Genomic DNA, 16432 nt, shown 5'->3' with positions numbered 1-16432 from the left:
GCGATCTCGGCTCACTGCAACCTCCACCTCCTGGGTTCAAGCGATTCTCCTGCCTCAGCCTCCCAAGTAGCTGAGATTATAGACACGTGCCATCATGCCCAGCTAATTTTTGTATTTTTAGTAGAGACAGGGTTTCACTATGTTGGCCAGACTGGTCTTGAATTCCTGACCTCGTGATCTGCCAGCCTCGGCCTCCCAAAGTGCTGGGATTACAGGCGTGAGCCACCGCGTCTGGCCTTCCCTTTTTTTTTTCCCCCTCTTATGGACTCTTCCTTATTCCAGATTTGGTTGTGTCCTCATAGGATCATTTATCCTGTTCCTGTGTCCTGTATTTCCTGTAAACACCTAGTTATATCTAGTGGCCACATAGTTCAGGTTCAGTGTTTTTAGGGGCAGGTGAAGTATTTTGTAGATGGTTCTATATACTTCCTTTTACATCACAACAGGAGCACCTACCGGGCTGGCTGCTCCACTTTTAATGACAAAGCAAAGGGTTCGGGTACTATCAGCCTGATCCATCCAGTGCGAAGTTCCCCACCAGCTCTTCTCAGCATCCTTCACAATAATCTATGAGGGAGGTACTGCTATTACTTCCACAGTGGTTACAACATTTGCCTTCTTAATGGTGTCAGGGTCTGAGACCCTGATGCACCCAACCCCACAGTGGGAGCTGCACCTGAGGTCCAATAAAAAATAGACCCCTCTTTAGCTTTGCAGACGCCGCTGCCAAGGAAAACCCTGTACTATTAGCCATGGTCAACCCCACTGTGTTCTCTGACATTGCCTCAACGGCGAGCCCTGGGGCCGCGTCTCCTTTGAGCTGTTTGCAGACAAGTTTCCAAAGACAGCAGAAAATTTTCGTGCTCTGAGCACTGGAGAGAAAGGATTTGGTTATAAGGGTTCCTGCTTTCACAGAGCTATTCCAGGGTTTCTGTGTCAGGGTGGTGACTTCACACGCCATAACGGCACTGGTGGCAAGTCCATCTATGGGGAGAAATTTGAAGATGAGAACTTAATCCTAAAGCATACAGGTCCTGGCATCTTGTCCGTGGCAAATGCTGGACCCAACACAAACGGTTCCCAGTTTTTCATCTGCACTGCCAAGACCGAGTGGTTGGATGGCAAGCATGTGGTCTTTGACAAAGTGAAAGAAGGCATGAATATTGTGGAGGCCATGGAGCGCTTTGGGTCCAGGAATGGCAAGACCAGCAAGATCACCACTGCTGACTGTGGACAACTCTGATAAGTTTGACTCGTGTTTTATCTTCGCCCCCAGACCATTCCTTCTGTAGCTGAGGAGAGCACCCTCCACCCCATTTGCTCACAGTATCCTTGAATCTTGGTGCTCTCACTGCAGTTCCCTTTGGAACTGTCCCATGTTTTCCTTGTTCCCTCCCATGCCTAGCTGGATTGCAGAGTTTAGTTAAGTTTATGATTATGAAATAAAAACTAAATAACAACAACAACAAAAAAATAGACCCCCTCTTCTCACCTTTCTGACTCCTGAAACACTCCCATAGTGCTCATGGTAACACACCATAAAAAACCAACCAACCAAACAAAAAAGCCCTTTATTCCCAACTTCTCTTCTGAGGGTTCCCTCCTCCTCACTGCATCTACACTCTGGCTCTCCTCTTGGGCGCCTCTTCCCTGCTGCCCTCTTCTGCCCTGTGTCATCAGACGCCACTCACTTCCCCTCCATCACGGGCATGGGTGATGTCCCCTCCTGTAGCGCACTACCCCTCACTCTGAACATTTTCAGCTTGTCTCCGATACTCTCAACCATGCCCATCAGAACTCGAATGACTCTCCACAATTCTGCCTCGGTCCTTGCCCTTCTAGCCTTCGTGCTTTATCTGCTACCCTACCACAGCCACTCACGCCTGTGGCTGTATCCTAGACACCGCCAGCAAGGGCAACCTCTATACTACAACTTCCAACACCCCATTCTCTCACCGCAGCCTCTCCAACTTAGCATTCTAGCATCCTGACTCCAACAATGTTTTGGCCCCAAAGTCACTACTTTTTCACTGCCAGGTTATATGACTTATGCCAGATACATACTGTACAGAATTGGTAATGGCTACAAGTTCACCCAAAGATGACAAAAGTTAATCAGCCTTTAAAAAAACCCAAACATAGCACCAATAAAAGGCAATGGAAACCTGTCTCCGAGATCTGGAGATGGCTCTGCTTTATGCCAGAAGAAACTCATCATTCTGAAAGAAAAAAAAAAAAAAAAGAAATCAAAAAGGATTTTGTGGCAGTGAGGCTACTCTAGCTGTAAGGGCCACCTCCTCACTATCATGACCAGCCAGTAACCAAAGCAGGACGTGCAGTCACACAGAAAAAGAAGCAAGCTGAAAACCAAAGTCAAGATTTCCACAAATGCAGTCAATATTCTCCAAATTCAGAGGATTCTACAACACCATCAACTGGGACTAAGATCTCTGGAAGGCATAGATGCAAGATAGTAATTCTTTCCTTACAAAACTGGCTTTAATGATTTCACACCAATATTATGGTTTCCCCTGAAACACTTAAAAGCCTTCATGTCCAAGGCAACACAAACCCAAAGTGTATGAAAGTTAAACACTCCAACCAAAATGCAGGGAATGTGACACCCTAATCCCATTTAGGAGACAGAATGTGGGGAGTTCTTGGTTTTGATCCCTGTACCTGAAATCTTCATGGGAAACTATACTTAAGGAGAATGTGCTCACGCTGCCAATTCTTTTAGCTCTTCCATCAAACAAGTAAACCTCAGAAATCAAAGTAAAGCTCTGAACACTCAAGGTCTTTATCTACGATGTGTATAGACCACTAGAAATTAGAGAGCTTATCAAGTTTTTGAAAATGAAAAGGATTTTTCAGAGATAGCATTCAGAGCCTGACATTTGAGATGTCCTTAAATTTCATTTTTAACTGCATCTGGAAGAACTTTTATTTAATCTCTTCCTTTTCTGAGCCAAAAGGTTAATGAAATCAGTCACAAAACAGGATGGGCCCACAGCCAAGAAACAAGCTGCTGGCACAGAATTAAACAGAATACTCATGAAAACGAAAGATCTCAAACAACTCTTAGTGCCAAGCTATAAAGTTTTTCAACATCTTGGATGTGTCTTCATCAAGTTCGCAGTAAAGCTGAAAAAACCTGATGTTAGCCAAGAACCATGGATTCATACTTGATTAGACAGACCTGGGCAAAGATCTGCCACCATTCTCATTTCTCCACTAAAAGACCACATTCAAATGGTGGTGCTGGCCTGGAGTGGGGGTTCACGCCTATAATCCCAGCATTTTGGGAGACGAGGTGGGTGGATCACCTAAGGTCAGGAGTTTGAGACCGGCCTGGCCAACATGGTGAAACCCTGTCTCTACTAAAAATACAAAAATTAGCCAGGTGTGGTGGCGGGCACCTATAATCCCAGCTACTCGGGAGGCTGAGGCAGGAAAATCACTTGAACCTGGGAGGTGAAAGTTGCAGTGAGGTGAGATCGCGCCACTGTGCTCCAGCCTGGGTGACAGAGCGAGACTCCATCTCAAAAAAAACCCAAAAAACAAAAAACAAAACAACAACAAAAAAAACAAAAAAGAAATGGTGGTACTTTCAGGCTGAGAAACATTCTATTCCTAAACAGGTTTATCAAAGGAAGAATGAGTGACAGCAGCATAGGAAAGAGCTGTCATTTTGTGCTTCAAAGAAGTTATCTAGATTTCTCATAGTAAACTTTTAGAAACATCTGCATTATTTTGATGAATGAGAATCATCAACAACATATGAAATCAGATATAACTACAACCAACAAAATACTGTCCCCAGCTTTGGGCCAAGAGACCCAAACTTCACCTTTCCAAATAGAAAGTAACTGTACAACCAATAATCCATTAACCTAAAACCTGCCAAACAATCAAAGCTCAATTATTATCAAAGTCAGCAAGCAGCCCTGCTAGTTGTCTGCCTAAGATTAGGCTCCTTCTAAGCCTTCTGATGAGGACGATAATTTCAGACAAGGTCGGCAAGAATACGATGAGTGGCTATTTAAACCAGCCACAGCCTTATGACCCAGAATCCAAACAAGGATACAGCCGTATCAGCGAGAGGGGTATCAAAAAAGCTTTTCCCAGGTTAGAATCTTTATGACCAACTCTTGATGTTTTACAAGTCACTTCCTCCCAGTAGCAATGTAAGAGAATGAACTGCCCCACAATCCTGCCATCGCTACATCTGGCCAAGTGGCACTGATTCCAAGCTTGGAAACTGTGTGATTCAGCAAAAGATAGCGCTGAGGAGCTTGACCTCCTGAGGCAAACATACCATGTCAGAGAGTAAGACCGAAACAAACACAAGAACTGGGAGATCCTGAAGATAAACTCCCCAGAGGTGTGCAGGATTGATGTCTGCTTTTGCTTTTTCTTTCGTTGTGCTAACTGTAGACTATTTCACAGGGATTATTTCTGTGTTTCATTGAAATTATATTTCACATGTTGAACTTTAAAGTCAAAATAAACACAATAAAGAGCTCAAATGATTTCCCCCAATAACCCAGTCAAATAAGCAGGACTGAACTTCAGTTTCAGTGAAAACTAGGGGTTGGTTTTTGGAAATTATTTCTAAATGCAATGACTACAATAGTCACTTCTAACATAAAATGTACCATTAAAAAAACTATATGGTAATTTTTTAGTATCTGTGCTATGTTGCAGTGTAAGATTTTATCTCACCCTCCTACCCTCCCCAAACCTGCTCCCACCCACAGTCTTTCCCATCACAGTAAGTGGCAGTTCCAGTCATCTCACTTGCTGCTCAGGTCAGAAACCCTGAAGTCACCCTTCACTCCTCGCAATCTCATCTCTTCCCTTAGAATGTGCAACCGCTTCTCTCATGTCAGCCACCATTCTATACCAAGCCATCAGCATCTCTTGCTTGGGTTTACTTCAATGAACATACCCACTGGTCTCCTACCCTTGCTTCCTGGTCGATTCTCCACAGAGGCCAGAGTAATCCTTTTAAAACAGAAGTCAGATCATATCACTCCCTGCCAAAACCCTCCCACAGCCGTACACTATCTGATTGCATCGACTACTTTCTCCCTTGATGATGTCTCAGCTCTGTTTCTGGAAGATGTCACGTACACTCCTGCCTCAGGGCTTTGCAACTGCTGGTTGCTCTGCCTGGCATGTTCTTCCTTCCTGTTACGCACACGATTCATCTTCTTCAAGTATTTGCTCAAATATCGGCCCGCAGTAAGGCCTTTCCAGGAACCCTATTTTAAACTGCAAACTCCTGCAAAATAGGCACCCTCTCATCTCTGCATTATTTCTCTCCATAGAATTTATCATCTGCTGATACACCACTTTTTACTTATTTTGGTTAATGTCTTATCTTCCTATCAAAATGTAAACTACTCAAAGGTAGTAATTTTTGCCTAGTTTGTTTTCTGCTGTATCCCCAGCAACTAAAATTCTCAAATTTTTGATGAATGAATGAATATGCCAAATGATTGAATGTAAAAAACTTGATGAACTGAGAGGTCCCAGCTCCAAAAAGAACATTAAAGATGAAGTGTAAGAGCATTACAAACGATCACCAATATACACAAGGGCAGAGTTGCAGTGAATGATTAAATCAACAGCCAGCTGAATTGTGAGTGAAATTCCCTTTACATAAACATGGCCTTATAATCAGATGACCTCAGATGGGTCTCTGGTGTGTACAAAGAAAGCAAAACCAATTTTCCCATGAGTGCCTCTGGACACTCACGTAAGAGTTATAGATATTGACATTTAAATATTTACCATGCTTCTGAAAACATATTTGTAAGAGAAAAACATATAAAAATAAAAATGTACAAAGTTCTTTATTAAAATAATAGCTTAAATAAATCCTCTGTCAACACCAGAGTCAGGGACTGGATCTAGACTCTAGAGCTTAGAGTTTTTTACATAATTACATGAAAACACTGAACCCGTCTTCACAGACAGACATGATGACAATTTGGTTAAAATCAATAAGCCATCTTCCAGACGCAGCTTAGAGTTCAGGCGAGAAAAGTAACTGATGACAATGACTGTACATAATATGGTTCTCGTTCTATTTGCCTTTTTTCGTCTTGGCTGTCTTCTCCTTTCTTTTTTTCACATGTTTAGGAATTTTGTTTTTTCTTTTCTCTCTCTGGGCTTCCTTGACCATCTTTTTTCTTTCCTGTAAAAAGCAAACAAAAAAGCCAAATTTCATTCATTTGGAGTATGCATTTTTTTTGTTTTTTGTTTTTTTGTTTTTTAGACAGGGTCTTGCTCTGTCGCCCAGGCTGGAGTGCAATGGTATGATCATGGTTCACTTCAGCCTCCACCTCCTGGGCTCAAGCAATCCTCCCACCTCAGCCTCCTGGGTAGCTGGGACAACAGGCGCACACCACCACACCTGGCTAGGTTTTTTTGGGTATTTTTTGGTAGAGATGGGGCTTCACCAGATTGCTCAGGCTGGTCTCGAACTCCTGGGCTCAAGTGATCCATCCACCTCAATCTCCAAAAATGCTGAGATTACAGGCATGAGCCACTGCACCCACCTGCAGTATTCTTCTTATTATTATAACTAAATAAAATATACACACAGAAGAATAAAAGTGAGTGTAATGTAAAACAAAGAAAAGAAAATGATTATGGGTTGGTGGAGAACTTGGGGTGAAAATTGTCTTTGAGCTTGTTCTTTTTTGAGACAGGGACTCACTCTGTCACCCAGGCTGGAGGGCAGTAGCAGGATCATTGTGCACTGCAGCCTCAAGCTTCTGGGCTCAAGCAACCCTCTTGCCTCAACCTCCCTAGTAGCTGAGACTACAGGCATGAGCCACCATAACTGGCCTTGAGCTTCCTTAATAGAAATGTGAAGACAGCCAAACAGAAATATCCCTAAGAATGTTATTAAATGTTTGCAAATACTTTTCTTTACAAGTTCCATATTCTAACAGAAACAGACATTGGAAAGAGACAAAATATGTGTTTCTAGTAGACATACGAGAAAATATGCTAGCAGCTGAGTATGTCCCTCAGAAGTCTTGGGACCCACATTGTATATGGTTTAAAGGATTAGACTAAGATGGAATAATAATAGTTACATAGCATTCAGTCAGCAGTGTCTCTTATGTGTATGGGTAGGAATTAAATACAAGAGTCCCTTCTTATCCATGGGGGATATATGTTCCAAGACCCCCAGTGGATGCTTAAAACAGTGGATAGTGCCAAACCCTATATATACTATGTTTCTTCCTATATATACATACCTATGATGAGGTTTAATTTATAAATTAGGCACAGTAAGAGATAATAACTAATAATAGAATAGTAACAATATGCTATAATAAAAGTTATTTGAATGTGGTCTTTCTCACTCTCAAAATATCCCACAGTATCATACTCATGTGACAGTAGCTTATTCATTGGCAGATGCAGCCTCTCTGGTAATTTTTCCGTTTTTTAGTCCAAACCTATTCCTGAATCTGTTTAACTATTCCTTACAGTAAATGGCCTGGTGTCACTCATTTCAGGGGAACTCTTGCTGAAACCTTTGAAACCTTCGTATAGGCTCAATGCTTTCTGGTGCAACATGGTGCCGTCAACTGGAAGATGTTTTTGTTTACATCTTTCACCCACAAATGTAATGCCTTTTCCATCTTAACTAAGCACTTATCACATACTATGGCCCTAACTTTTGCAGTTTGGGGTGAGATAGCAAAACCAGCACAAACATCTTTTTCCTTCTCCACAGTGTCACGGATAAAAGATTCTCATCATAGAACTCAGCAACTTCAGCATATGATTCTTTTCCTTTTCTTATTTATTTTTTTGAGACAGAATCTCACTCTGTCACCCAGGCTGGTGTGTAGTGGCATGATCAGCTCACTAGAACCTCAAACTTCTGGGCTCAAGGGATCCTCTTGCCTTAACCTCCCAAGTATCTGGGACTACAGGTACTCATCACCAATGTTTTAACAGACAGGGTATCACTCTGTTGCCCAGACTGGTCTGGAGTGATCTGCCCTCCTTGGCCTCCGGAAGTGCTAGGATTACAGGCATGAGTTCCTTGCTAAGTCAAGAATGGTCACCTTTCCACTTAAAGGAAGACCTTTATGGCTTCTCTAAAGCACACCTGAACTTCCAACATCACTACTCTTGTAATTTATGGACATTATTAAGCAAAGTAAGGGTTACTCGCACACAAGCACCACAACATCACAGCAGCTGAACCGATAGCCAAGAAGACTACTAAATGACTAATGGGTGGGGAGTGTCGACAGTGTGAAGACGCTGGACCACGTGGTGATTCACATCCCAGGCAGGATGGAGGAGGACAGCATGAATCTCATCACACTACTTAGGACAGTGAGCAATTCAAAACTTATAAATTGTTTATTTCCGGAATTTTCCATTTAATATTTGCAAACCAAGGCTGACTGCTGGGAACTGAAACAGTAGAAAGTGAAAGCATGGAAGCGGGGACTATTATACAGTCTTTCAGATTCCAGAAGCATCAAGCTGGGCTCTAAGTCCCGCTGAAATGGCTCTTCAGTATTTACCCTGAGTCAACTCTAACATCACTTGTACTTCATACGAAATGTACTGAATCTAGTGCGTGCTCTCTCTAGGCAATGCCCAAGGTGCTCCGATGAGCAGTCCAATCTTGAGATAACGTTACCACCAAAAGTCAAGTTCACACTCAGGTATTAAAACTGTAATTAGAGGTACTTATCAATAATGTTTTCAGCCATCACAATCTAGCTAGATCCTTGAGCAAAGAGAAACAAGAGCCGCTGTGCTCCCACACTAAAGAAAAGGGGAATGTATCTCATTGCTTACTTTTTTATCAACGTCAGGGCCCGTGGTGTGTTTCTTGGGGCGGGCATGGTCTCCCTGCTCTTCAGAGTCTGTGTCAGAGCACTCAGAGCTTCCAGTATCTTCTGAATCAGAACAAGTCCTTTCCTCCACTTGATTTTCTAGGAGTGCAGGGACCTTGAAATTATTGAAGAGCCATGTTATTCTAAACCATGTAATTCTAAACAACACATAAACCAAGTTATGTGTTGTTGTTAAATGTGTTAATGCCAGAATTCAGATTTTAGGCTCGCAAATACATGTTAAAAACTAACATCCTGTACTGAAACATTAAAACACCAGAATGAACATCAGGAGGGAAATATGAAAGTAGCCACTCCAAGTAAGGCTCAAGAACATACCCAAATGAAGGAACCAGGGTTTTACTGCGTGACCTAGACCAACGACAAAACCGTTCTGCTTCTTTCAGCTGATCAGGGGCATTTAGTTGGGAGTGGGAAAGAGGCGAAATATACATCGAGGTAGAAAATAAAGATTTATACGGATAACTTCACAGCTGTTTTCCTGTGAACCACATTTCTAGCAATAAACTAATCCAATTGAGAGGGAAAACAATATTCAAAGAAGAGAAATTTTCACTACTTCCTGAAATTTAGCAGTTGTCTAATACAGTGCTTCCCAACAGTTTTTAAGAGTGAGGTTTCCTTTTTATAAGGAAAAAACCAGATCTTTAGAAGTCAATTGTACAAGATTTTCTAGCTTGCTGCAATAAAATCTTCATGCTCTGGAATCCAAAGCATAACTTCCTTATGACACCTGTTATTATAACTCAGAAATGCAAAATACCAGAATTCCCCTAATTCAATTCTTTCCACAGAAAAGACATGATTTTAAGAAAGCAAACTGTGATCCTTTAAGTCTTCAATTAGGAAGATTTGAAAAAATAAAGACTGCTTTTATGACTGCCTAAGTTAGAATTACTTAATCCCTGTCCTTCTAAAATGTAAAACAAAACAAGATTGTTTTAAGAAAAAAGAACATTACAGGAATCCAGCACAGCAGGATTGCTGAACTCATGAGATTGTTCTTTAACAAGTAATATCCTGGTAGGAGACCACATTCCACAGTTTTCCTAAGCTGGTTGTAAAAACCATCAAGAAGCACAATGGCTATCATTAATAACTCCACAAATGACAACTGGAATACAAAAAGATAAATACCTCACCTGCAATTACAGAACAATTCAGAGACAGAAAGAAAAATAATTTCCAAATTTCAGTGCTATGTTTAGAAAGAACATAAAAATGGCATTTCTGAAGATGTCCACAGACTTTGAAAGCAACTATAAAATTTTAACAATATAAAATAGCATTAATTTAGTTCTAATAATATTAAATAATAAAAACAAATAATATGACTAGAGTTTTATATCCTTTATAAGTGTTTTCACATAAACAAACAGTAATACATGTTCTTCATACCTTCTGAACTCCTGACAAATCTTTCTTCAATCCAGTGACAGTTTGGTATAGAATCTTATAACCAAAAGGAAAAAAAAATAAGGATCAACATAAAACTAGACAATGAAATATGCATATTGTACTACTAAGAACAATGTGGGTTAAATAATATCTCCTATGATTATACAAAGGTATCTAAAATTAATCTCACTGTAACACAGAAAGTTTATATTATTTCTGTTTTTTTTTTTTTTGAGACAGAGTCTTGCTTTGTTGCTCAGGCTGGAGTGCAGTGACATGATCTTGGCTCACTGCAACCTCTGCCACCAGGGTTCAGGAGTTTCTCCTGTCTCAGCCTCCTGAGCAGCTGGGATTACAGGCGCCCGCCACAATGCCCAGCTAATTTTTGTATTTTTAGTAGAGACGAGGTTTTACCATGTTGGCCAGGCTGGTCTCGAACTCCTGACTTCAGCTGATCCACCCACATCGGCCTCCCAAAGTGCTGGGATTACAGGCGTGAGCCTCCGTACCCAGCCTTTTTTTTTTTTTTTTTTTGAGAGACAGTCCTGCTCTATAGCCCAGGCTAAAGTTCAATGGTGCAATCTCAGCTCACTGCAGCCTCCGCCTCCCACGTTCAAGTGATTCTCGTGCCTCAGCCTCCCCAGTAGCTGGGATTACAGGAGCACGCCACCATGCCTGGCTAATTTTTGTAGTTTTAGTAGAGACGGGGTTTCACCATATTGGCCAGGTTGGTCTCGAACTCCTGATCTCAAGTGATCTGCCCACCTCGGCCTCCCAAAGGGCTGGGATTACAGGTGTAAGCCACTGCGCCCAGCCTACCTGGTAGTTTTTACAGATAAACATTTGCCATCAATTTGAAGATAGCAAACACAAAATTTGAGCCCCAATTAAGCCAAATATTATCTGCCCCACATCGAATAATTGCACTCTTCTTTAGTATACTTGTATTACACAAGTGTATTCAATTATTATTAAAGTATTTCTAATTTCACGAATACAAATTGAGGGTGAAGTTTTTTCTCTCTTGTTACATAAGGACCTACGGAATCACCTTAATTCTGTTTCTTGGCTTACAAAGCCTAAAATATTTACTATCTGGCCCTTTACCAAAAAGAAATTTTTCCTGAATGATGTATGTTAAAGAAATATATGTTAATGGACCTCATATAATAACCATTAATAGCCTAAACTTGTATCTGAATCTTGTTTCTACAATTATAACTTGCGGGACTCATTCAAATGTGTTACCTCCTCTCATAAATTCCAATGAATTCCCTTTACATTCAATGTGCACACAAGTTAACACAGTTAGTCATCTTGCTAGAAGCCAACATCCAAGATTAGGGGAACTTAAAAGGCCCGAATAGGTTTGGGACAGTCCCCTACTACTTTTGAAGAGCTGCTTGCTACACACCAACCAATCTACTTACATTATCTTGTTGGGCATTCACGGCCATGTCCTCTTCCTTCAATTTCATAATTAGGTCCATATCCCTCTCATAATGTTTTACTTCATTTAAGGTTCTAGGAATATATGCTCGCTTAAAAACCTAACAGAGAGGAAAAGCAAAATCAAAACTGTTATTCATATACTTCTCACATTCACACAGCATACTCCTTCATCAGGTTACAGGGGAATCTATATATTCATTCATCCCCAACGCTGATGCTTAGCCAAGCTGTCTGCACACACTGGTGTCCCATCTGCGATGTGGTGTCCCAAAAGTAACACTACTAATGATAGAACACTAAATTTTGCATATGACTTATTTTAAGGAGGGGGAAAAAAACAACATTAGAGCTGATTCAAGGTTATCCTTAGAATAACACTTCTCCTTCATTTGTGTTCCAAAAAGCTTTTCTGAGCAGGAGGGAACGGGGTGGAATTACAGCTGGCAAGCGCTGACCGGCTCTGCCTTACAAAACATACCCAGCTGCTGCAGTGAAACAGGTGGAGGGCTGCCGACAAACACAGGGCACCCCAGAGTCAACCATTAAGAGTTGTGAGAATTTTTTAAAAAGGCTACTATGGCTCCCTCACAAAAACACACCCTGACTCATTTTTATCAAAGCATAATATTTAAAATCGACAACATTTCTAGAATCAATACTTAACTCATTTAAAAACTCACATTTGCAAACTAAAAACAGGCTTTTCCTTCTTGACTCCTACACTCTAACAGGCTCTTAAAAAATTTTCTCCATCTAGGACAATGGGCTAACAGGTTGCTGAGTGGACCAATACAGTGAAATGTAAACTATCCAACTTGGCTCACTTAAATCATTTACCATAATACATCTCAAGGAAATATTACCATCATTTGAAAAAGCTGCTTATGTATTTAAATCAAGTTTATGTTCTAGCAACATAAAACAAACAAACAAAAAAACCTCAAAACACAAGTGTTTCCAAAGGCTGTGAACAGATAATAAATTCTACCTCTTCATCCACATGATCTTGGCTAGACCTTTCTTCCTTGGTCCTTTGAGATGCTATTTCCATGGCCTTGGAAAGAAAATAAAAATGACTTTCTTTTACATTCCACCTGCAGAAAACATATCCATGTTCCAGTTTTGGTATAAACTTGTTGCAGTCTTTATAAGTATCACCTCCTCACACTTATGAAAGCATTTAGTGAGTTCTAATGGTATAAGTTACCTTTCTAGCACAGACCTCACCAAAAAGGTTGCCATCAACCCAAAAGTAACAATAAATCAAGCTCTTCTAGTCTGGGGAATCCCTAGCTTCCCCTTTTTCAAAAGTTATGGTACTTTTACTAAATTTAAATAATTAGTTTTTGCATTTAGTAAAAGCTTTAGCATTTACTAAAGGAATACAGAGACCTAAAGAATGAAAGAACCATTCCTTAAATCCTGAGCACTGGGCGAAGGGAATTGCAAAGAAGGCTGGCTGGCTGTAAATCCTGAATATACAACTCTATTGCTGCTGCAGTATAAACCACCAAAGAAGCTCTCTGAGCAAACAATGACTGAAACGAGGGTGACAAAGATTCCAAAGGGTTCTTTTGGTTTGTAAAACTGAGTGTCTGTTCTCTTCTCTATATAGAAGAAAGGAAAAAATTGTGGGAGCAGAGTTTTTTTTTTTAAGTTTAGACATGAAAATCAGTGCTTACCCGGGCGCGGTGGCTCACGCCTCTAATCCCAGCACTCTGGGAGGCTGAGGCCGGCAGATCACCTGAGATCAAGAGTTTATGACCAGCCTGGGCAATATGGTGAAACCCCATCTCTACTAAAAATACAAAAATTAGGCCAGGTGCAGTGGCTCACGCCTGTAATCCCAGCACTTTGGGGAGGCTGAGGCGGGCAGACCACGAGGTCAGGAGTTCGAGACCAGCCTGGCCAACATGGTGAAACTCCGTCTCTACTAAAAAATACAAAAATTAGCCAGGCATGCTGGCACGCACCTGTAATCCCAGTTATTCGGGAGGCTGAGGCAGGAGAATCGCTTGAACCCAGGAAGCGGAGGTTGTGGTGAGCCATGATTGTGCCACTGCACTCCAGCCTGGGTTACAGAGTGAGACTCCATCTCAAAATACACACATACACACACATACACACACAATTAGCCAGGAGTGGTGGTGGGCTCCTGTAATCCCAGCTACTGGGGAGGCTGAGGCAGGAGAACTGCTTTAACCCAGGAGATGGAGATTGTAGTGAACCGAAATTGCACACTGCACTCTAGCCTGGGTGACAAGAGCGAAACTTCGTCAAAAAAAAAAAAAGAGGCCGGGCACAGTGGCTCACACTTATGATCCCGGCACTTTGGGAGGCTGAGGTGGGTGGATCACCTGAGGTCGGGAGTTCAAGACCAGCCTGACCAACATGGAGAAACCCCATCTCTACAGAAAATACAAAATTAGCTGGGCATGGTGGCGCATGCCTGTAATCCCAGCTACTCGGGAGGCTGAGGCAGGAAAATCGCTTGAACCCAGGAGGCGGAGGTTGTGGTGAGCGGAGATTGCCCCATTGCACTCCAGCCTGGGCAACAAGAGGGAAACTTCATTTCCAAAAAAAAGAAAAACAAGTTGAGGAATAAAAATGACACACTTATTTATTCCATTAAAGATGTGATTGCCTACTATGGGCCAGATATTGGGTACTTGGCAATACATGAAACTCCTGTTTCATAAAAGTTCACAATTGAGGGTGACAGAATTAAGAACTTAGTATAATAAGTGACACAATGTGACTACTTCTATTATAGTTATATGAGACTATACCTATGAAAACAATTTCTGCTGAAATCCCCCTCCAAAGAGCTTTCTAACCAGAGTTTTAAAGTTCACAAGGCAGAGCAAAGTTGAGCAAAGGCAGAAATGGGAAGGTATTACAAGGAAATGGAAAAAGAAGAAAAGACAGGATAAAACCTGAAAACCTGGCCAGGCACGGCGACTTACGCCTGTAATCCCAGCACTTTGGGAGGCCGAGGCAGGTGGATCACCTGAGGTCAGGAGTTTGAGACTGGCCATGGCCAACATGGTGAAACCCTGTCTCTACAATAATACAAAAATTAGGTGGGCTTGATGGGAGGTGTCTGTAATCCCAGTACTCAGGAGGCTGAGGTGGGAGAATCACTTGAATCCAGGAGGTGGAGGTTGCAGTGAGCTGAGATTGCGCCCCTACACTCCAGCCTGGGCAACAGAATGAGACACCGTTCCAAAAACAAACAAACCTGAAAACCTATGGAGGGGCATACATGCCATGTGTTCAAAACTGTGATTCAGAGCAAACATAAAAATAGATCAACTGGATCGCATCAAAATTTAAAACTTCTGTGCATCAAAGTTTGTAATCAACAGAGTGAAAAGACAAGTCAAAGAATGGGAATAAATATTTGCAAATCACCTATCTGACATATCCAGAAAATACAACTACAACTCAACAAAAAAAACCCAAACCCGATTAAAAAAAGACATGGGGTTGGACACTGTGGCTCATGCCTATAACCCCAGAACTTTGAGAGGCCGAGAGAGGAAAAAGTACTTAAGCCCAGGAGTTTAAGACCAGACTGAACACAGTGAGACCCTGTCCCAACAAAATGAAAAAGAAAAAGAAAAACTGGCTGGGCGTCATGGTGTGCGCCCATAGTCTCAGCAGGCTGAGGCAGCTGAGGCAGGGGAACTGCTTGAGTCTAGAAGGCTGAGGCTGTAGTGAGCCAGGATTGTACCACTGTACTACCGATTGGGTGACAGGGAGACCCTGTCTCTAAAATAAAAAAATAAAAAGACATTTCTCCAAAGAAAATATATAAATGGCCAAGAAGCACATGAAAAGATGCTCAACATCACTAGTAATCAGGGAATCACAAACCAAAACCATAATAACATACACCTCACACTCATTAGGGGGTCTCTCATTGTCAAAACAAAATAAGAAACAAAATAATAGGTATTGGTGAGGATGTGGAGATTAATAAGTGCTGGTGAGGATGTGGAGCGATTAACACCCTTGAGCACTGCTGGTGATAATGTAAAATGGTGCAGCCGCTATAGTAAACAGTATGGTGGGTTCCTTAGAAACTTGAAAATAGAAATACCACTTGATCCAGCAACTCTACCTCCGGGTGTATATTCAGAAGAACAAAAAGCAGGGTCTTGAAGAGATATTTATACATCCATGTTCATAGCAGCATTATTCAGAATAGCCAGAAGGTATAAGCAACCTGTATGTCCATCCACAGATGAAAGGATAAACAAAATGTAGTATATACATACACTGGACTATTATTCAGCCTTAAAAGAAATCCTAGGCTGGGCACGGTAGACTCATGTCTCTAATCCCAGCACTTCGGGAGGCCGAGGCAGGCAGATCACTAGAGACCGGGAGTTCAAGACCAGCCTAGCCAACATGGTGAAACCCCATCTCTACCAAAAGTACACAAATCAGCTGGGTGTAGTGGCTTGCACCTGTAGTCCCAGCTACTCGGGGAGGCCAAGGTGGTAGAATTGCTTGAACCCGAAGGTGGAGGTTGCAGTGAGCCAAGATCGCACCACTGCACTCCAGCCTGGGTAACAGAGTGAGACCCTGTCTCAAACAAAAAAAGAAGAAGAAATCCTGTCACATGCTACAACATGGATGAACCTTGAAGATATCATACTAAG

The 16432-nt window shown here is 41.7% G+C and overlaps 1 protein-coding gene and 1 pseudogene across 1 annotated transcript in view; one reads left to right on the top strand and one right to left on the bottom strand.

Annotated features, from left to right (window-relative positions):
* Positions 1-716: 716 nt before the first annotated feature.
* On the top strand, positions 717-1243 carry LOC105546433 (annotated as a pseudogene).
* A 4266-nt stretch (positions 1244-5509) lies between these two features.
* The window catches only part of RIOK1 (RIO kinase 1), a 29291-nt gene continuing 18368 nt past the window's right edge, over positions 5510-16432 (bottom strand). Inside the window, exons 13-17 of the mRNA XM_011989621.1 lie at positions 12751-12816; positions 11741-11860; positions 10311-10364; positions 8854-9006; positions 5510-6205 (exon numbers count right to left, since the gene is read on the bottom strand). Coding sequence (XP_011845011.1) covers positions 6095-6205; positions 8854-9006; positions 10311-10364; positions 11741-11860; positions 12751-12816 — 504 coding nt within the window. The 3' untranslated portion in view covers positions 5510-6094. The remainder of the gene's footprint in view (positions 6206-8853; positions 9007-10310; positions 10365-11740; positions 11861-12750; positions 12817-16432) is intronic.

This window comes from Mandrillus leucophaeus, unplaced genomic scaffold (genome assembly GCF_000951045.1).
Source record: "Mandrillus leucophaeus isolate KB7577 unplaced genomic scaffold, Mleu.le_1.0 Scaffold36, whole genome shotgun sequence".
Classification (NCBI taxonomy): Eukaryota; Metazoa; Chordata; class Mammalia; order Primates; family Cercopithecidae; genus Mandrillus; species Mandrillus leucophaeus.
Note: the sequence above shows the minus strand (reverse complement) of the source record. Positions and strands in the feature narration are given on the sequence as shown.